General features: G+C 44.1%; 1 protein-coding gene across 10 annotated transcripts in view; it reads right to left on the bottom strand.

The window, feature by feature from the left end:
- Positions 1 to 579: 579 nt before the first annotated feature.
- Positions 580 to 21,633, bottom strand: part of dip2a (disco-interacting protein 2 homolog A) — a 73,992-nt gene continuing 52,938 nt past the window's right edge. For 2 of the 10 annotated variants that reach the window (XM_056422656.1, XM_056422715.1), the window contains exons 7-40: positions 21,379 to 21,420; positions 18,922 to 19,041; positions 18,027 to 18,224; positions 17,695 to 17,786; positions 17,158 to 17,268; positions 16,178 to 16,301; positions 15,997 to 16,106; positions 15,800 to 15,902; positions 14,840 to 14,904; positions 14,370 to 14,463; positions 13,641 to 13,760; positions 13,417 to 13,531; positions 12,269 to 12,408; positions 11,591 to 11,727; positions 11,395 to 11,475; positions 10,412 to 10,539; positions 10,176 to 10,290; positions 9,517 to 9,718; positions 9,278 to 9,387; positions 8,775 to 8,855; positions 8,417 to 8,534; positions 8,084 to 8,205; positions 7,762 to 7,873; positions 7,493 to 7,602; positions 6,977 to 7,107; positions 6,688 to 6,856; positions 6,082 to 6,252; positions 5,660 to 5,689; positions 4,432 to 4,493; positions 3,692 to 3,749; positions 3,509 to 3,583; positions 3,154 to 3,328; positions 2,857 to 2,980; positions 580 to 2,635 (exon numbers count right to left, since the gene is read on the bottom strand). In XM_056422656.1, coding sequence (XP_056278631.1) covers positions 2,383 to 2,635; positions 2,857 to 2,980; positions 3,154 to 3,328; positions 3,509 to 3,583; positions 3,692 to 3,749; positions 4,432 to 4,493; positions 5,660 to 5,689; positions 6,082 to 6,252; positions 6,688 to 6,856; positions 6,977 to 7,107; positions 7,493 to 7,602; positions 7,762 to 7,873; positions 8,084 to 8,205; positions 8,417 to 8,534; positions 8,775 to 8,855; positions 9,278 to 9,387; positions 9,517 to 9,718; positions 10,176 to 10,290; positions 10,412 to 10,539; positions 11,395 to 11,475; positions 11,591 to 11,727; positions 12,269 to 12,408; positions 13,417 to 13,531; positions 13,641 to 13,760; positions 14,370 to 14,463; positions 14,840 to 14,904; positions 15,800 to 15,902; positions 15,997 to 16,106; positions 16,178 to 16,301; positions 17,158 to 17,268; positions 17,695 to 17,786; positions 18,027 to 18,224; positions 18,922 to 19,041; positions 21,379 to 21,420 — 3,998 coding nt within the window. In that variant the 3' untranslated portion in view covers positions 580 to 2,382. The remainder of the gene's footprint in view (positions 2,636 to 2,856; positions 2,981 to 3,153; positions 3,329 to 3,508; positions 3,584 to 3,691; positions 3,750 to 4,431; positions 4,494 to 5,659; positions 5,690 to 6,081; positions 6,253 to 6,687; positions 6,857 to 6,976; positions 7,108 to 7,492; positions 7,603 to 7,761; positions 7,874 to 8,083; positions 8,206 to 8,416; positions 8,535 to 8,774; positions 8,856 to 9,277; positions 9,388 to 9,516; positions 9,719 to 10,175; positions 10,291 to 10,411; positions 10,540 to 11,394; positions 11,476 to 11,590; positions 11,728 to 12,268; positions 12,409 to 13,416; positions 13,532 to 13,640; positions 13,761 to 14,369; positions 14,464 to 14,839; positions 14,905 to 15,799; positions 15,903 to 15,996; positions 16,107 to 16,177; positions 16,302 to 17,157; positions 17,269 to 17,694; positions 17,787 to 18,026; positions 18,225 to 18,921; positions 19,042 to 21,378; positions 21,421 to 21,633) is intronic. The other 8 variants (XM_056422691.1, XM_056422722.1, XM_056422700.1 and 5 more) reach the window with 6 other exon arrangements.

Below are 21,633 nucleotides of genomic sequence, written 5' to 3'. Positions count from 1 at the left end.
TATTATGGTTTGTTATCATTTATAAGCACTCACCCTGTCATCATACTTTTGTCAACATCAGTTCCTGTTTTTTATGTTATAAAATACAGTAAACCATGGCCAGGGATGGCCCCCGTTTCACTATCACTGGTGGCTTTACTTCCTCGTCCTTTTTTATTACCCTCTGAAAAAGTAGAATCCATTGCTCTTTTTTTTACTGTGTAGGTGAGTTGGTGGTTGGGTTACAGCCAACCTATTTGAGGGAGACTTTTACAATATTAAGTGCTGCCAAAGGTAACATATTATTGAAAGTGAAGGCTATAGTGACAGAATATGTCAAAGTAATATAGAATCTGTAAAAGTGTCTTTGCTGTTGCACCACGCGTCAGAAAAGCTCTGTATGAGGTTGCGGTACTATTTTCATATTCAGCTGTAAAGCATCCATGGTTAACCCATGCAGAAGAGTTTACTTATATCTCATAACAGTGGACGTTACCGTCTCATTGACTCGCTTGTTTTCTACAAGAAGCCTGAACCGAAATGTGTTCACTACGACGTCGGTTGAAAACGTTGGACCTGAATGTTCAGTGAAGACAAACATTTCAAGTTAAAAGCACTTTTTTTTATTCATTAAGAAATCATGTTATGAAAATAATGACAACCAACCATATATCAGACAAATATTTCTTTTCATATGTTAACAACAAACGTTTGCTCTGGAGGATGTGACGACTCGGCACAACTGGCGTCTCCTTGTGCTTCGCCTCCTCGCGGAAGTCCAAAGTTCCCACTGTTCTCTCCGACTACAAAAATGTTTCCAAGGCCTTTCATGTCTCTTCCCTCTGTCCATACACGAGGATACGTTTAAAATATGTTTTTGTCTGAGGGAGAAGGTCACATAAATACCAGATTCAGTCTTTGTGTTGTGCTTCCCGTCGTCTCCTCCACCCATTAATAATTTACATAAAACCTGTACATACTTACAGCGGCCGGAGCCCGTTTCTGACGGGATGTGCACGTAGAAAATAGAAGCGACACACAGTGACGTGAAACTTTGCTGAGTCAATGGGGTAAGGTGAGAAGTCAAGGTGTTACTAGCATATTAGAGACCTGCCTTCATATGTTAAGAGGAACTCACAACACTTCATCTCTCATTCGACCGTATGGCCCTCCACATTCTGCATCAAACATACCAACTGCAATTCATTCCAGGCTTTTGCTATGAAGCACTTTAAACAGGGACGGACACTATGACACATATTTATGGAGTCAGTGTGTTTGTCATGGCTGATGTTATGATCAAGTTTACTCATCTTCGCCAAAAAGATGAAAGACTTTGGGCACAATAAGAGCAGCATTACTCTTACCTAACCTCCCTCTGCATTTGCCCTTCCTATCCAACAGCTAATAAACTTCACTAAATGAAAGTTCGACAGGAGCTGGAATAGGATCAGGCGTCTGAAAAACACTGAAGGCTTAATTCATATCATTTGGCAGGTTGCTTATAGTTCGCAACGATTATATTCCTCGCCATCTCAAGACTTCAAACGATCGGCACTTATTGTCTGCAGTCATTCAAAATTCATCTCTCGCGTCACTCATATTGCATTTTGTTCAGATAAAACAATAACTATATGACACATTTTAGATTTAGAAAGTCAAACCACAACATTATTCTACACCTTCCGTTACCGACGCCACAAACTGAAGTCACCTTTGCTGGGATGAGTAACGCGTAACGCCCGCCGCCCCTCCCACTGCCCAGCTGTGCGACTCTTTGTTGATGCAACGCCAATCTGACTGAGCCTGAACTCAAATATCATGTTATCCCTTGAGGGTGCAGCTGTAATCCAAGGAGCTGCTCCCACAGAGGAAATGACTATGTAATGTACGTGGGATAGAATTTGTCTCTGGAAAGCATACGACCTGCAATGGCACAGGAGGCTCCGTGAACATGAAACCTGTTCAAACCAGTTTGAACCAGGGTGAGCGGACTGGTGTCGGTCCTGTTCTATGGCACAAGTGCATCGCAGACACATCTCATCCCGTCGCCACCTGCTGCGCTGCTAGTGAGAGTCCCGGGTTTGAGGAGTCAGACGCGCTGTCACACGTACGAACATACACACACAACGCTCCAACAGCCGGTGCGGCTGGAAATCACCGGGATTTAAAAAAACAACACACTGTTTGTGTCAATCTTACTCCTCTTGCAATGTCTTTCCATCTGGCTGTGAAGTTTTGCATCCATGTTTCTTTCATAGTTCCTCTCTGAGAGAGAGGAAGAAGAGCGTGATTCTTTCAGCGGGAGCCATACGGACCCCGGGCCTGCTACCATTATGTGCCCCACATTTACTGCCCTGCTTCTTCTTCACGTGGAGGGGTGGCCCTCCTGCAGCAGGGCCCTCACATGTTGTAAGCCACATATATGGGGTCCAGCTGGTCGGCCAGGAACCCGTCTCTCAGGTGCATACGCTGCTTCTCCCCTCTGGAGTTGATGGGGATGACGCCGGGGTCCACCACCACCACCACTCCTACGATGAGGTAGTGCTCCTCCAGGACAACGTTGGTGACCAGGGCCACCAGGTCCAGGGCCTCCTGCTCCGATCCCTCAAGCTCCACAACCACCACGAGGAGGTTGGTCCAGGTGAAGACCGCACTGGAGGGAGGAGGAGGTGGAGGGTGCACGGAGGGAAGGAAAGAAGGAAGCCGAGAGAAAAAAGAAAAGAGGTAAAGGAGAGAAAAAGGCCAGATGAGAGAAGTTAGGAGTCAGAATCCATGTTGCTCAACTATACTTTGAATATAAAACCAATAGACATCTGACGACTCCATAATGAATCATTTAAACCAAACAGACAAGTATCTGTGTACATTTCTTACCATTCAGCGATGCTCTTGTGAGAACGGATAACGGAGGTCTCGATGTCAATCGGGTGATACCTCATTCCCCTCAGCTCCAGGGTCTCATCGAGAGAGCCCACCACATAGAGAGCATCATGGCGCTCTGAGACACACACACACACACAGTCTCATAAGTTAAATATATAACATTTTAAAGGGGTGATAATGTTTGAGAGAAAAAACAGAAGGTGTAAAAGATCTTTTTTGATTGAAATAAAGGAGTCCAGCTCACGTCTAGCGATGTACCGAGTTAGAGTGAGCGCTGTTGATTCTCACCTCCACTGGCATCCGTCAGCTCCGTGCGCCGCAGGAAGCCCAGGTAGCCCGTCCTCGCCCAGACAGTCTGGGTGTCGCCAAAGCTGAGCTTGGTGTTGAAGTGGTCAGCGTGCAGCGCCTCCTCACCGTAGACTGTGTAGTAGCCTGTGGCGTTGTGGGGACTGCTCACCCAGATCTATTACACACACACACACATTGATGACAATTGAGACACAGATGCTTACACAAATCTGTCGCTGTTTTCTTGAAAGTTATGGATCTATTGTGCCATTATCCAAAATAATTATTGTGTTAAAACCAGGCGACACTGGAAGGAGTTGTCTCTGTAAAACTCAGAGACGATGCTGAGACTCACCTCTCCCAGATGGGAGTCTCCCAAGGGTCCTTTAGTCTCTGTGTTGGCAATGATCACCTTCACTCCTGGGAGGATCTACAGCACACAGACATCAGATCTTAAAGCCTGAGCAAAACGCAACCCTTCTGCAGCACAAGGCCACACTTGTTTCTGGTGTTTTAGTTTGTTTACACGATGGCGTACCTTCCCAGACTCCATCAGTGGCAAGCTGTGTGGCGACCCTCTCTCTACCAAGCGAACCCTAAAGAAATAAAAGGACAAAATGAGCAATTTCACATCTCCATTTCTTGACAATTATGAAAGAAAAGGACAGTTTAATTCAAGATTTGAAGACTGTTGTGGTGGATAAAATGTTTTTAATTGTGTGCTGCCATAACATAGAGAGTAAAGTGTGTTATACTTGTTCATAGTTTTATATTGGGCTTATATTACAACTGCAAAGATGACTGAGAGCGCACACACATCTCTCCCCTAACACGTGCTACAAGAACGCCAGACGTAGATAGACACAACGACTTTGTGCTGTTCCAGTAATAACCGGTAGAGAGGAGACTGCAGAGCAAGGGCCGGGATGCTCAGACAAAATAACAAGAAGAGAGTGACCAGGGGGCGAGGTCAGGTTTTTTTATGAAACTGTTGGTTACAAATAAATCTACGTGGATTATACTCTGATCCAAAGTCTCTGTGTCCTGTGGGTGTTTGATACAGGTTCATATGCATCAGGTTAAAAGTAGTCACCATCTATCCAACAGGAAGAAATCCAGCCGCAACACTGTGTTATTAATATGCTATAAATTATGAACCAGCATTACAACTACAGAATCTCTCGGACTGCCTCGACAGTCGGTCAGGTGACAGAAGTCCACCTTGATATCTCAAAGACAACTCTTTAGAGTCCACATCGCTGCAGCGGCGCCCCCTACCTGTCATGCCGTAGAGCTCGCATGTCAACATAAACCGTCGTGGGGTCTGGCCCGGCGGTGCCCTGGAGGAAAACAAGCAGAGAGCAACATGAGTTGATAATGGAACTCCTCCAACCCCCGACATGAATGCTGGTCGTTGAGAGGAGGAGAAGTGGAAGCTACTCATGATAGTTATGTTACATCTGTGTCATAAAAAGCAGAGGAGGGAGGGAGGGGGGGGGCAGCCAGAAGCCAACCAGCCAGGCTACAATAGTTAAGACTTCCTGAAACTCAACCATGTGGTCACAGACATTGTCAGTACCAGCTCAGCTACATGCAGCTGGTCTGATGCTGCCAGTTTGTTTTCAGAAGTCATGAATAAACGACAGACCAGTTCCTTCAGATGTTTATCTTCTGTGACAAAAGGAATGCACCGCGATGTCTGAACATTTCGACCGGAGCAGCATTTGTTTTGACTAAACGTCAATAGCCTTGCCATGCACCTGCATTGTAATTGAATCATTTATGAATTACTGACTGGTCGTCAGATATTAATTCCTTCTGCTTTGGGATGTGTCCATCACTGCTCTAAGACTAGTCACACCATTAGAATTTCCATCCCTCGTTTTCCAGTGCGTAGCCGGAGCACAAGCTCGCATCGAGTCGCCGTAGATCTGCGAGGTCAGAGCCAGACGGAGCGGATTCAGTTGGTCGAGTTATGAAAACGTTTTTGAAAAACGAGACGCAGTCCAGACATTAGGACATTAGTCTTTGCAAGTAAAAATACTTTCACTCACTAAAGGACTTTTAATGTGACAGAAAAGGCTAAAAAGAAACACAATATATATTTTATAGACATAACTAAATGATGAATTCATTATTCTACCAACTGCAACTCACACACAAACTAAGTGTGGTTAAATTGTTGTAAATGAAAGAAAAATGTAATTTCACTGGTTCAAAACCATTATGTTTGACATGACATCTCTAAATGAACCGAATCAGAGCAGAGTTCATGCTGCCCTCTCGTCGTGTGATGGAGTAATACACCACAAAGAACATATACTCTTAAAGCGACGGTCGAGAGCCAGCCGCTCCAGTCAAGACTCTAATTAGTGGCAGTAAAGTAAAGCCCAAGCTTATCAGAGATTTAAAAAAGAAGAAGAAATCTGTCAATGAAGGTTAAGTGTATTGAAAAGTCATGCAACACACACGCACACGGACACACACACGCTTATCCTACAGTTACCTGCTCAGCCAGTTTCCCTAACCTGTTGGGCTGACGGAACAATGCAGGACAGATAAATAAAAAGATGCATTGATAAACTTGAATCCACATGCACACAACATCTCCAGGGACAGGAATAAACACATAAAACAGAACATCAAAAGGCCACTCGAGAAAAGAACAGAAGCAACTTAGTGCAAGGTGTTTTTGTCATCGTTAAAAATAAATCTTATATCTAAGAAATATATAGCTGAATAGCTGAAGAACAAAAATATAATTTTTAGTACCCGACTTGCATCACATCAACACTGATATTCACTCAGCTGCCAATCCTGCGTTTTTCAAGAATTTTGTGGACGTTGACCGCATGGACTCTGGACCTCTCCAATACATCTCATCATCATCATCTTCCTCCTCCCTTCATGCTTTCCCAGCGAGCTTACCTGCAAACAGATAGCCACGTTCACCCTGCAGCCGAAGGTGGTGCTGACGGCGCGCGGCGAGAGCCCCAAGTCCTTGAAGATCTTTGAGAAGGACTGCGTGAGCGCTATGCGGGGCCTCTCCTCGGCTACCACCATGCACGTACGCACGCAGGACAGGTTCACGTTTCGCAACTGGAGATGAAAAAAGAAAAGAAAAAGAAGTTCGATCAGCGGAAACTAAAAGTGTAAAAACCACTGCAATTAATTCAATAATGATAATTTGCAAAGCGGACTGTGGGTGCATGTAAACTAGGAGCTGACGAGGGAAATTGAATGGTTATATTCATATCATTTAACTTTATTAGATTTGATTCAACCTAAACCACAGACATGATTCATAAAAATAATCCCTGTCTCTAGTGCTGCAGACAGTAATCAGCACCCAGATGCGGGGGAGTGAAGTGTGTCAGCCCACTATGTGTTGATAATCACAGCACTGGAGCAAGAGCACCAGAGGGAAATATAAATATCGTAATTGAAGAAAAAACGTGGATTTTTCTGAAGGAAAATGCTGCAGTCTGTTGCTCCCCCAGTGACCCCACTCAACAGCCGAAGAGACAAACTGACCCGCAGTGCTTCGGTCTGTGAACCCAGGCCCTTGGTGCACATCTCCATGACTGAATACGAGCAGAAGGTGACGCGCACTTTGTACTGGCTGACGGCCGCAAGCCACAGAGACGCGTTGCTCTCCAGCTCCAGAGGGGGGACCAGGATGGACTGGTGGCCCGAGTACACACTGAAACCAGAAACACACATGCAGGCCGAGAGGCTGAGTGGGACGACAGACAAAAACAAAACAAAAAGGTTTCCTCTACGAGCAAAGGGTTAGGTCATTTGTTCAGAGATGCTGGTTTACCTGCACAGGCACCAGAGAGCGAAGCCCAGGCCGCAGTAGGGGTCCAGACAGATGGCGATCTGCCGGGACGGGTAGAGCTCACACTGCAGTTTGATGGAGCGACACAAGGCACTGGTGGCAGAGTGAGACATCTAGGAGGTGGCGGGACACGGAGACGAGACGGATGCATCAAAACTGGAGCTTTAGGTACCACAAATCCTCTCTGTGAGCTTTTGGGGATCTATGATATGATTGTGAATGGTTGCTTGATGGTCAGAACTTTCTGCATCCAAAGTGTCCCTGTTGACCAGTAAACAACCCACTCTGGATAAACAACAGACTGAGACTGTAGACTTAGATGTGAGTTTGACCCAATTTACAGCTTTTATTATGTTATGCATGAGCCTGTAATGACAGCCACCATGTTGTTGTTATATTGATGATCTCTGTTTGGAAGACTGGCTGCATCCCAACATGACCGCCACATGCAACTAAGAACCCAAGTGGCTCACATGAGTCAAACCACATTCAACTTACTTTGACCCCCGCTAAAATGCCTGTTGTGGACACACTGAAATCCAGGTAAGCCAACATCTCCGGGGTCGGGGGCTTGTACATTTGGGGACTCTTCTTCCTGGGGAGGTCATCTGGAGGATGAACAGAGGGAGAGGAAGAAGAGCCTGAAGCAAGCATGGAGATCCCTGACCCTGTTCTTTCTTTACTTCATGATCTACTCCTTGGTGGCAACATGAACACCATAACAACATAAACTGTGCTCGGTATGAGTTATTATTATTATTATTCACCCGTGTCCAGCACCATGGGCCAGCTCTTGACATCCACAGCAGCAGCAGCCTCCTTGGATTTAAGCAGCTTCATTATTGCTTGAGTGGTCAGGATACACACCGACTTACTGACCTTTAACACACAGACGCTGCAGTATTAGCACATATATATATATATATATATATATCATATATTACATCACTTCAATTCACCCAATTTGCATCACTAACGGAGCAGAATTGACTTTGTCTACAATTCAAACCCTACCGTGACCGGGTTTAATGACGGTTACAACAGGAAGGGATTACATATGTATTTTGATGCAGGACAGCTGACTGTTACCTCAACAATCATCTTGACGGTGGGCAGCGTGGTCGCCAGGTTCTGGGGATGGGGGGGTCTGACAGTGACTGGCACACAGCCGGCGTACAGGCAGCCGTAGAAAGTGGCAATCAGCTCGATTCCTACACAGAAATGTTTATACTTTCAGTCATTATCATTTTACACCTCGGAACTTTACAAAAGTATGACGAAATCTAATGCGTCTCTTCTGGTGTGTGATTATAATGAACAGACAGAATTAGAAAATGAAGGCAGGGATAGTGAAGGCACAGCTGTGACGTTAAAGAGAAGAACTGAAAGGACAAGTAGCGCAGTCGCAGGAACACCTGGTACCTGGTGGGTAGACGAGGGCGACGTGGTCTCCAGTGTTGAGGCGTCCCATCAGGGCTGCAGCCACCCGCTCTGCCCGCTTGTGCAGCTGCAAACAGGAAGCTGTGCTCGCCACCGTGCCCTAAAGAACATCAATCAAGTGTTACTGTTATGCTAATCTTCACTGAACAGAGATACAAGCTGTACATTTAAGAAAATGGCGTGTGCTCATTATCCTCATGATTCATCAACCAGTCGAGACTTCCATCAAGCTTCCACTTTAAAATGTTCTGGGGCGTTTGAAAAGTAATTATCTATAAACAGTTGGTCAACTGAATTTGAGGTAAATGAACTACATCACAAAACTACATTCCTAGATTACCTTAGCGTTGAGAACCAGGAACAAAGGATGGTCTGGAGTGGCCTGAGCTCTCCATTGCAGCACATCCTGTATGTACAGGAACTATAGAGGAGATACACACACGTTTAACCACATGGAATAACACACAGCGAAGACCAATACACACTGAGACAATGATCAATCAATACACAAACAATGTAGAATCCATAGAGCACGTTGGCACAAGGTGGGTTTTTGTAATGACGGGATGACAGATGTATGAGAAGCTTTAGGAGTAATGGGTGTAGATGGAAGTGGTATCTAAATCACACAACACCGGTTTTGTATATCGATAATAATAATAATAATAATAATAATCATTTATTTTATCTTTATAGATAGCTCAGTCAGCTGGTAGGCAAGACCATGTCCTCTCCGTCAGCTGTCTGCATTTCAGATTCCACTCCCTCCAGTATGGATCCTTACCTGTGTCTGCAGTGCAAGTGAGGAGGTGATGAGCGGGTGAAATGAGGATGAATCTCTACCTTACGTGCCTGGTCATTGTCCTCGAGTTGGGTCACATCTCTCCCACAGGCCTGTGCTATCCTCTTGCCCGCCACCAGGTTGCCCACTATCATAGAAGCAGGACCGACCTCTGTCGAACACAACCACAGTGAAGTTAGGTCTTACATTCATATCTATTTGTTCTATAAAGTTAGCTATTGAAGTTTTATGATACATTTATTTTGAAACTCGATCCATGCTGGGGCATCTGGTGGACTACCTGGCTGTTTTTGTCTGGGCTTGGGCAGGTTGGTGACGCATGTGTGCGGGCACATGAGGACGTTGCAGGGGTGCAAGGCGCCCTCCAGGAAGCGCTGTTTGGTCTCAGATATATGGATGCCGCCCAGAGGAGCCTTAGGAAGCGTGTTGGCAGGCACCAGAGCCAGGCAGTACACCCCGACCTGGTGGATGCTGTCTATGGCCTGGAAACAGACAGATGCTACGTGTGAAAACAGGAGCGGGCTGGAGATTAGCAACGTTTTCACATCGAGCGGCCCAATTATAGTTTGTCGATCATGATGTGTAGGCCAGGACCTCTCTGCAGCATGACACACATGTTGCCGTCAACAAATATTGGGCCTCCTACTACACTACTGTGTTTGTAAATAAATGTAGGTTACTTGTTCAGCTCTCACTCACATTCTTTTGGGATGTTTGAAGGTTTTTCAAGTACGTTTTTAATTGGGAACTCACATGAAAACCAATGATGATTTCCTTGAAGGTAGAATCTAACTAAAGCCTTGTCACGTACTGTGGAAAGTAACGAGTGATATTAACTAAACAAACCTGATTCCCATTCACTCCAATAATAACTGTAAACCTGCAGGTGTTGTCCAATTCTCTGTAAACAAGTCATAAGATGTGTAAGACAGTGAGCACCTGAAGGATGCGGCTCATCCACTGGAAGCTGTCTTCCTCCGAGGCGTCTGGTCTCTGCTCTGCCACAACAACGATCCTCTCGTCATGCAGCACCGACACAGAAAACACTGCTATCCTGCGACACACGACATTAACACAACTGTCAATGCTGGAGTGTACTCATGCAATCAAAATGCACATTTGCTGCTGTCCTGCAAGCAAGAGTTAGAAAGTGTGAAGTTGGCTTCCACTTTTACCTCCCCCTGTACACAAACTTCATGGGCTCCACTGCCAGTGCTGTGGCAACCACATCATCGGCATTGTGTCTCCGCCCACTGACCACCATCAGCCCATCCATCTTCCCCACGACAAACACAAGGCTGTCCTGGTGGGAAACACAACGCACATAACATTAGATGGTCAGATCTTGACATTTACCTCAATCTAAAGTACAGTGTGCATCTAAACAACGAGCATGGACGCAACGGTACGTTTGAAATTGAAGATGTCGAAAGGTTTCTCAAAATCAACACTTGGTGACTCATTTTGTCGACTATTTTATACCCAATGTTTGTTTTACTTATTATGTACTGGCCACGGATGAATTTAGCTTGTAGCAGATCTCATCGCAGATCATCTGAATGAAATATGATTCTCTCTCTCCAATTTTAAAGGGCAAAGAAAGTGAAAAAATAAAGTTTCTCAGTAAACTGGAAACAGTTTTCATTGTAACTACTACATAAATAGTTAGTAGCCATGACAATTGTCCACTGTGAGGTGAATGATCCTAAGTGACTGGGTTGTTTTTTTCTCGAAATACACACTGCAGATAAATAAATAAACTTTGAAAAAAAAATCAGTGAGAGCCTATATTTAGATTTTCACAGGCAGAGTTTGGCAGTGAGTACCGGTAGTATGTTAGCTTATTAAAAAGGAATCCTTTACATTTTATATTGTATCCTCTGTGGTTAGAGAAGAAGAAAATATTAACCAAAGAGCAAAAGAAAGCTAAAAGGACAGTGATACACGGGGCGGTGCTCATGGACACACTACCGCTGATGCCCACAGGAGTCGCAGAAATCCACACAAAATGAAAGTTCCTTGAAGTTGCTTTTAGTAGCATGTGCTGCCAAAACTACAACATATCCCAACTCATATATTAAACAGGGTTATCTTAATGCTATAAGACAGACATTAAAGTAAAGTTGAAAAAACTGCACAACAATCAGGTGGAACTTACTGGCCCCACAAAGCCCAGCAGTGACGTCCTGGTAAACGGTCGGTCGCTGAAGGGAATTCCAGATGATGTCACTGGGATGGTCTGAAAATAGACATCGCTCTGTTAAAATTAGCGAACGAAGTCGAAGAAATGTCCATTGCCTCGACTTGAAATAACTACAGGTGGAAGTACACAGTTCCAAAAATAAGACACTGACCTCAAAGAGGTTCTTGGTCATGCCCGGGAGGCCGTAGTAAGCTACGCCCGTGCAGCCTGAGCTTACGCAGATCTCTCCAACCTCGTCTGTCTGACAGATGTAGGGAGTCCCCTCCACCCGCACCACACAAACCAGAGCTGGAGACACGCAATGATGACAGGAGGGCGGGACATCAGGAACAATAACATGTACATTTAATGGAGATGTCGAAATTGTTTTTTAGATCCCGGTTTGGATTACTTTCGTCTGACCTTCAAAAACTAAAAATAGATAACAATATAAAACGTTTCATAAGTAAAAGTTAGTTATTGATTATTGTTCATTTGAAAAAGAAAAAAAATGTATTGGAAGAATTTCTTAATCATTGTCCATTGTTATTGTTTTTTGGTAATTGTGTTTTAAATGTTACAATACTTACAATATGACAGTAAAAGCCAGAAGCCTTTGAGCTGTTCTGTTACAATTATTGATTAATATTTCAAAGTCAACATTTAGAAAGGTAAAAGTAAGAACCCTTCAGTTTAGTTTTGCTTTTCAGAAATAATCTATCAAATCTGATCTGGTCACCTCTTGAGACACACGGTTGTATCTATATATACATTCCATATTTCATCTTAATCTCCAGCAATAAGCTAATTTACAGCAGCATAATGTTAAGGAGCAGCGCAGTGTACTTACCTCCAGGCATGACCTGTCCCACATCCTGCACTGTAAGGACGGAGAGCTTCTCCTCTGTGTCCACTCGGATCACACTGTGGCTCAGCCCCCCCATAGACAGCACCGCCTTCCCTGGAGGAGGAACTCCCATTTCTGGAGGTCTGCAAGAGTGTGAACATAAAGTGAACGACTTACACTACCGTTCAAAAGTTTGGGGTCACCCAGACAATTTTGTGTCTTCCATGAAAACTCACACTTTTATTTATCAAATGAATTGAACATTTCAGAGAACATATAGTCAAGACATTGACAAGGTTAGAAATAATAATTAATATTTGAAGTATTAATTTGGTTCTACAAACTTCAAGCTCAAAGGAAGGCCAGTTATAGTTTATATCACCAGCATAACTGTTTTCAGCTGTGCTAGCATAATTGCACAAGGGTTTTCTAATCAGACATTAGTCTTCCAAGGCGATTAGCAAACACAATGTACCATTAGAACACTGGAGTGATCGTTGATGGAAATGGGCCTCTATACACCTATGGAGATATTTCATTAGAAACCAGACGTTTCCACCTAGAATAGTCATTTACCACATTAACAATGTATAGAGTGTATTTTTGATTAATTTAATGTTATCTTTATTGAAAAAACAATGCTTTTCTTTGAAAAATAAAGACATTTCTAAGTGACCCCAAACTTTTGAACGGTAGTGTATGTCACTTATGTCCTCTTCATTTTATTTGTGTTTTGAGCAAACAAAACATATGATGCTTCTATCTTAGTGTTTTTGTTTAACTGAGCCATCTGCTGCTAGTATATGGTCTCCATTGCAGCGATACCAATACCTCCACGAGGCATATGGTTTTGGTAAAATAGGAAATCCATTGGATCAATTTGAACATTTCTAGACTCACATATTTCTCAAAAAGGCATTTCTTATTTTAAAAATAGCTCATTCAAAGCATGTGTTTTTTAGTCTGCCTGTCACCCTAATCCTTTACCATGACTAAGCTCTGGGATCAACGGAGACTTGTCACAGATCCCCCTCCTCTCGCTGCGTCATGCAGTTCATGTTGCAAAGTGCAGTGGGACTTAAAGCACGGGAAGGACATCACGCGGGGGCAGGTTGCTGTTGTTCTGATGCGGTGCAATAGCGGCAGCTCACCTGCGGATGGCGACAGTCATGGCTTCTGAAGAGCTGGCACATGGACAGATCACCTCAGGTCGCAGCCCACGTGCCTGAAACACGTTGAGGAAGGCGTCGCAGGAGGATATCGACCCTGTGACAACGCGTAGATACAAGCATACAGAGACAGTCAAACACAAATACAACTCATCAATGATCATCGGTTGTGGGTTTATTAAATGAGAATCTGCAAGTGGACTCACATGGGTTCGCTCCGTCGGCTACGATGAGCATGCGCAGGGAGCTCAGGCTGACGTCTCTCTGGTCTCTCTGGGCCAGCAGAGACCAGTGCATGTCCCTTGACTTCACCACGGCAACCCTCGCTGTGTGAGGAGACACAAAGACAGGCTCACCAAATAGATCACCCAATCAACACCTGTCATTCAGCTAGACAGCCAATTGCAGATCACAAAATGTGACAGCAAATAGACGCACAGTCTGACACGGTTGCCAACAGGTGACTCAGCAAAGCTGGGTCTGTGGTTCGGACCAGAAAGGAGATGCATTTTATTCAGCGCAGCAGGCCTCCCGTCCTCACCCTCCACTGGGGCAGTAGGCCTACACAACAGAGCCACACTATTACTTCGATCCATCCTTTTTTGCCAAGCGTGCAGTGAGAATTAAAACAGAATCTCTCTGGAAGTCAAATGTGGTCTTACAGATACTAAAAACCATAATATGTTGGATAAACTACCATTTCACCATGAAGCAAGCTCCTGAAGCATTTTCTCGTGAATAACCTGTACATACATTGTAGCCTAAGTATGACACAATGCACTTTAATAAATAATATCATTTTCCAAAGTAAATAGCAACAAATAGATGGGTTCACCCTACAGTTGTGCTGTATTAATTCCCTCTTCATGAGGTTGAGAGGCAACGAGCAGAGTGACGGTGAAAAGTGACAAATGTCAAAGTGGATTGGTCCTCACCTTTGTATGTGTGAACCTTCTGTATCCAGGAGAGGGGGTTGACTTTCATCAGGGAGTAGGGAATGCTGATCACGTGCATCCGATTCATGACACTCTGCCATGAGAACAGAAGAGCAACGCTTAAGCACCGAAATGTGTCTGAAGAATATCATAACTACATGATGTCACTGTAAACTAGCTGCGAGTCACAACAAGATGTGATCTTAGTGTGAAGCGTATAAAGAAAAGATTGTTTGCGCAACTGTTTCATTTCCAGGAGATTAAACGTGTAACTGCAGGTGATGGATATGAGCGCCATGAAAATTCCACAGCATGTTTGAAACCAGAGTTGCTTTGAGGATGCGTTAGATTAGAAGAAACACAATATTTTTACAGGTTTCAAACTCTTGAGTTATGTTTCAGGATTATAGAATAATTCATTATTATGTAACCCTCCTATTAGCTTTACCAGATAGCTCAGCACCACTCACAGTAAGAACGCCGTGCCATAATCCTGCTTCTCTCTTGAAGTCCAGGACGTTGGTTATCGTCTCAGCTGCAATTCAAAAAGAAGATTTTGCCAAGATTATGATTTGAGACATTTCTTTTGACATTCATATTCTTTACTGAAGCAATTGCACATCAACCAATTACGTTTAATACAAAACAAGCGCTGTAATTAGGAATAAATCGGTCAGAATGCGGTCAGGACTTATTTAGAGCAAAACTGGGACACTGGAGAGGAGGCGCCTTACATTCTCAGAAAGAAACACAACAAATTGAGCGGCTGCATTTATCAAACTAGACTGTAATTACACTTAGACAATTAGACTGTAATTACACTCTGATGAGGGGCGACTGTGGGTCAGTGGTTAGCAGGTCCGTCTTTCAATCAGGGGGTTGGCAGTTCAATCCCCGCCCTAGTCGGTGTGTCTCTGGGCAAGACACTTATTCATTGAATGGTGTATTTATTTAAATTTATCTGTCCTTCTGTACACATTACATCATTGTACATCTGTCCATGGAGAGAGGGATCCTCTCTGTGCTCTCCTGAAGGTTTTCTTTTTTTTTTTCTTGAAGTTATTTGGGAGTTTTTCTGATCCGATGTGAGAGTTTTGGGGGCAGGGGGTCTATGTACAGATTGTTGTAAAGCAAGACAAATTTGTAATTTGTGAAATTGGGCTATACAAATAAACTGAATTGAATTGAATTGAATTAACCCTGTAGCTGTGTCTACGGTGTATGAATGTAACATGACTGTAAGTTGCTTTGGATGAAAGCGTCAGCTAAATGAAACGTAGTGGGATGTGTGAGCAACGTGAAGGAGACATTCTATCATGTCATAGATTGTAAAGTATCTTAATGCGAGGAGAATGAACAGATGATGGAGAAGACAAGGAGCCTAATTAAGTATGGGAACTTGAGAAGAAAATGCAGTCTGCCCTCCTCACCTTCAGTGTAGCCGCAGGCCTGTGTGAGGGCGTGACAGTGGACCAGCATGGCTGAATGGGACACAGTGATCCCCATGGTGCTTCCTTCCTTGCTGGTTTTATACTGGACGTAGGACACAAGGAAACACATTTGAACAGTTTCATTTCAAACAGGAGCCAATCTCTATTTTCTATAACATCAATGAAACCACACTGACCTCTATGTAAGCTATGTCATTACTGGCTTCCCGTATCGGAGGATGCCAGTCTTTCGGAGGCTTCACGACATGTTTTCCATCCGTCACAAACCACAGCAACCGTGGCCAGCCTGCAGAGACGGAGGCATGAAGTCAGTTCAAACCAAATACAAATATGCAGACAGTCAAAATGAGAACGTACCTTTGAAAGTGGCTACCTCCCCCGTTTGTGCTTTGGGCAAGCCCTTCTGACAAGCGTCAGTGGTCAATGCCAACGTGACGCCACAGCTGCCCAACAGAAAGCCAATCTGTTGACTTCCTGCATCCTGGGGGACAAAAGAGGATAACAGTTCATACTGGTAAAAACGTTGGCACATAACAATCATCAAGAGCGCTAACATTTGAAACAGGAAGGCTTTGAGAAAAGATGCTCTGAGGGAATTGTCTGCTGGAGAGACGGAAGGACGATGACTGAAGAAGAAACCTCAGAAGTAACACAGAGAAGCAGCAGGTAAGAACAAAGTTTGACGGCGAATAACCATTAAAAAATCTACCGCGGAGCATCAAAGCCCAATCATAGCAGGAGCCCAGAAGCCCAGGATCTGACACACAGTCGCTCATATTTGATTGGCTGTGCAAATTAACAACCAGATAGATTCACGCTGAACAAACCACACTGTGCACAAAAGCACGAACAAATGTATGGGAGCATCAAAACAGAAAGAGGAGGAAAAAGGAGACAGAAAAAGAATTGAAAGAGAAGACAAATTAGTCTCACTCCAGTGAACAGTTGACCTGTAATCTAATATTTTGACTGGAATTACATAGTTTCACCTCACTTAAATCTCAATAATAACAAGAACAGCCGTACATATTCAGACTGTCAAACTAATGTGGGTGAATTTGGTTCAGTTTCAGCTTATGTGCTGGAAACTGGGATGCCTCATAACATCATGAGAACATTTAAAAGAGAACGCTGCTGCTGGGGGGGTTATCATGGAAGACTTTCTGGGATATTGGAAGAAATTGTAAATATCTACAATGAAGCAACTGTGCACAACTTTTAATGCTCTCATTAGGGGTCAATTGTCCAGCAGAGGTCACTACTGCTCTTTAGTGTTTATGTAGAACAGCTCATGCTAGAAATGTCCACACATTCCCAGGAGATCTTTTTGCCTTTACCTTTCTGGTCAGCGGCACTTCAATAGGCACAGGTACCAGCTCTGCCAAGAGACAGCCGTAGAAGGCCACCATGAACATCACAGGGTCGTTGTTGGGGAAAACAAGTGCAACCTACAAATGGAGCACACACAGTATTTTACAGGAGGATGTGATGCAGTTCCTGTTTTAAGTTCAAGTATAAGAAGCAGGCGCATGGTGTGTAGAATGTCTCAAGAACAAGATCTGAAAGCAAACATTTGCTTCCCTTCACAAGTAATGAGATTGTGATATTATAAAGAAATAAAATAAGACCTTGGTGATGGAGTACTGAGATGCAATCATTTGGAAGGGGGCAATCAGAAATATCAAGATTTCAAATAAGCAGACTTGAAAATAATATCTCCAAGCCATCAACATTTCCCCATTACATTTTCAACACTACTTCATGTTCAGGGAAATATAAATATTGTTTGAGGAGCCTCCGCCAAATACCTCAAATGAACCAAGGAATAAAACATACAACTGACCGTCACTGAACAGTGTTATCGCATGACTTACCCGGTCGCCGGGCACGAGCAAAGGCTCATTTCTGGTACTCAGCTTGTTCAGAAGAGTGTAGGCCAGTTTCTGACTCCGGGTCCAGAGTTTACCTACAGATGTGAATTTCCAGTGTCACATATTTATTTCGATACAACAACCCCAGACCCCTGAATCCACATACAAACGCACACAATAGCTGATAATAACAGCAGATTACTAAATAATGTATGTGGAGACTGACGCAGGTACTTCCTTGTCCATTATTTGGACAGAGAAAATCCAGAAAGTATTACAAGAGGTGATGATGCTTGTGTTAATTGTGAGCCACTCATTCACAGGTTAAAACCTACCATAGGTGAGTGTGTAGACCGGCTTGCCAGCATTGTCGAGTGCCGTTAGACAGGGGCTCTTGGGCTGAGTTGTGCCCCACCGATGTAACGCTGCTGGCAAGGAGGGAGGCCAGTTGTTGACCACCCCGAGAGGCTCTCCTTCCAGGGGGCTCATCTGAAGGCCTTCTGGCTTTGGCTGGTTGAGATCTGGCTGCTGAACTAAAGAGGGAAGAGAACGGGGCATCACTATTCTCCCCTCAGACTCTCCCCAAGAGGTATTCAGAAATGCTTAACTGAGCTGGGAAAACATCCCCTGCCAAATAAAACACCTGTATCAGGAACAAATAGTGTTCAGCCTGCTGCCATTTTCAGCTCTGTGTTTTTCTGCTCGCACCGAGCCGACCACCAAGCAGAGGCTTGCCATGTCAGCTTCTGTGCCAAACTCAATTAGCTGCTGATGTATTACTATTCCTGCCGCTTTTTTATTTTCATAGTGTTTATTCAGCCTGGCAGAGAGCCACCCAAAACCAACGATTGGCTGGTTGGAATGGAGGAAATGGCTGGACAGGGCAGGTCCACCGTGTGTGTGTGTTTCTGTTCTCCCTAGCCACTCCCTTAACACACCTGGTGGTCTAAGCTCCATAAAAAGACAAAATGACCACCACTGATCTAAAAGTGTTCCTGGATTGTTTATCTGTGAGGCGTGGTGAGGTCAACATGACTATCTTAGCTTAAGCTGGAAAAGCTGACAACATCTTAAAGCTTACACTCTCAAAAGAGCAGCAGAGTTTAAATCAGCTTTTAACTTCGGACATTTTTGATCTATATGCTGATCACGCCACAGAAAGATGGATGCTTTTTTTTCATGAATTATTGATTTACTAGAAGCCATGTAATTGGTTTCAGGACAGCTTACCATCCAAGAGATCCTCAAAGTCGTCGACAAAGAACTCTCGCAACGGCGGCCGCTTTGGTCTCTTCAGCGTGTTGAGCAGCTGTTGGATTTTGGAGGAAACGCGACTGTTGACCGGAACACCTACACAATGATATTGAGTCGATGAAAAGAAATTGAGGAAGAATATTGTGGGGTGAATATAAATAGAAATGTAGACAAATTGATTGAGAGATGGAAGAATAGAGAAGAAGAAGATGGATGAGGGGAGGAAAGGGAAGAAAAGGTCAACGTGGTGCTCTAAAGGACAACCAGCTGTCACTCACAATGTAGCAAGACAACAAAACAGTGGACCACAAGGTCCCCAACAGTCACCTGGAGGTCAAAGGGTTACTGTCGCTCAGTCCAGATACTCTCTAGAATCACCCACAAACCTCACAGGCAGATACAGAAAGTGAGGAGCCTCCTCGTCTGCTGCCTAGCAACAAAGATGTCCTCCCTGCATTAAGTGATTCATGAGGTGTCTCAAAAGGTGTATGTTTCACTTATGCTCTGCAAAATCCATAATTGTGGAGGCTAAAACCAACCATACCCCAGTCAAGTTAAAATAAGTCATTTGAAGTGGTAAAGTGTTAGAAATGCAGAACCAGAACATAAATGCAATACTCAGAAAAGCCGAATCGCAGAGCCATGTAAACACATCAGAACATACACAAAGGAGCCTGAGAGGAGGAGAGGTGTCGGGTTAGATGCAAAGTCTATAATCATCATCGGACATCATTTCCTCCACGAGAATTCATATTCAGTTTAGGAGGGGTGGTCTGTGTCAGACATTCCAGACAGCCACAGGAGACAAAGGCCACAGCTGCACGTAGCTTGCCTGATCCATCTCACTATAATAAGCCTGGCTCAGACAGACTCTGCCTCCTCGTGAAGGGACAGATGCACAGGGAGCAGACGTGTGGGGGTCAGCGCTGCACCTGATGGGCCAATTAGAAAGCCCTCGGCACACAGGACTGCATCCGAGGGCCCTGAACCCCACCCACTGCAGTGCCTTGATCATGAATATCACAGCCAACCAGGACCTGCATGTGATGTCGATGATGACTATAATGAACATTTTCAGAATATATCCACCCACATCATTAGAATACTGTAGCAAACACGGGCTTGTGTTTATTTTTTAAATGGCACACCAGGTCCTCGCAGTAATGCCCTTGTATCACCATATCCTACACGTTTCTTATTGTTCATGAATCCCTCCGATAGCCCAAAACCAGCAATGTGTTCGTCGATCTCTTAGTATTTTTGACTTCACCCGTACCCTGTCCAGCGCTCCAAGCTTAAAGCTCATTTGTTACCACCGAAGCCGTAATTATTTAAAAAAATTCTCCCTATATACCATTTCTTTTACAGTAAGTAGTTTACTAAAAGAGCGTTGAAGTTCTTCATCAAGCGTTACTCAGAACGGAGGAGCACGTTTGAGGAACATTTTCAGCTGTAGATGAACAGACATTTGGAGCTATAGTGAGTATTTACAAGGTCGCTGTGTGTTGGATTGATTAAAAATGAACTACGGAGCATATGTATATCATAATGAGGGAACATGTCACCCAGGTGAAACGAGTGGCTCAACCGTTCTGTTTTTAACTGCTTTTGCACAAAAGTTGAGATCTATTGCCCAGAACACTACGGTAGATCAGACTTTGGATACACAGACAATGCTTGTTAGTGAAATTAATTGTCTTTTTTCATCTTTTCTTGGGATTTGTGGACGAAAAAGCATGACAGTAAGCATAACCCATCAGGAAACCAACACATACTGCGTCAATAACAGAGTCCCGATGGAACCAAAGTTACTGTGTGGTATGTTTCCTCCACCCAACTATGTGCCATTATCAAAATGGCAACAATGAGAACCATAAATGAACACGTCTTTGTGTTTCAGTGTGAGGACATGCTTATTATTCATAACCCCGAATGAATAGTTGCACCTGTCATGGACAACATCTTTTCAAACGACCTGCTTTAACATCATCAATTTGCAGAGCATGGTTAGACATTGCTTGGAATGCTGAAGCATTTGCAATGCACACACACACACACACACACACACACACACACACACACACACACACACACACACACACACACACACACACACACACACACACACACACACACACACACACACACACACACACACACACACACACACACACACACACACACACACACACACACACACACACACACACACACACACACACACACACACACACACACACACACACACACACACACACACACGTAACCAATGACTGAATTCACTGCAGCTTTTCCTATATTTCTGGAAACACACACAGTTTGATAAGTGCTAGACCTGACAGTGGAGGCAGAAACACACACAAACATGAATGCACACGCAGCAGAGTGCACATATAAAGACTGCCATAGGGTTGGAAGACCGGTTATGAATACCATCCATTAAACTGTGGGATCCTTCACTTCTCCACTCACAGCCTGGAGGAGAGACACATCAGGATGTCAGTGGAACAGTCCTGCTGGCGTTCTGTGCGATTGTGAACATGTGAATGCAGCCAGACAAAGGTGAGAACAGGCTTTATAAAGCGCCAAGACACACGCTGCCGTTGAGCTAACAACAAAGATAGGATTTTTCACCATTTCTTTTGTGTGCTATTTTTCTCATTTTTGTGAATGACTTCTCGCAGTGTG

The sequence above is a fragment of the Pseudoliparis swirei genome, chromosome 2, assembly GCF_029220125.1.
Source record: "Pseudoliparis swirei isolate HS2019 ecotype Mariana Trench chromosome 2, NWPU_hadal_v1, whole genome shotgun sequence".
Classification (NCBI taxonomy): domain Eukaryota; kingdom Metazoa; phylum Chordata; class Actinopteri; order Perciformes; family Liparidae; genus Pseudoliparis; species Pseudoliparis swirei.
This window is presented reverse-complemented; position numbering and strand designations above follow the sequence as displayed.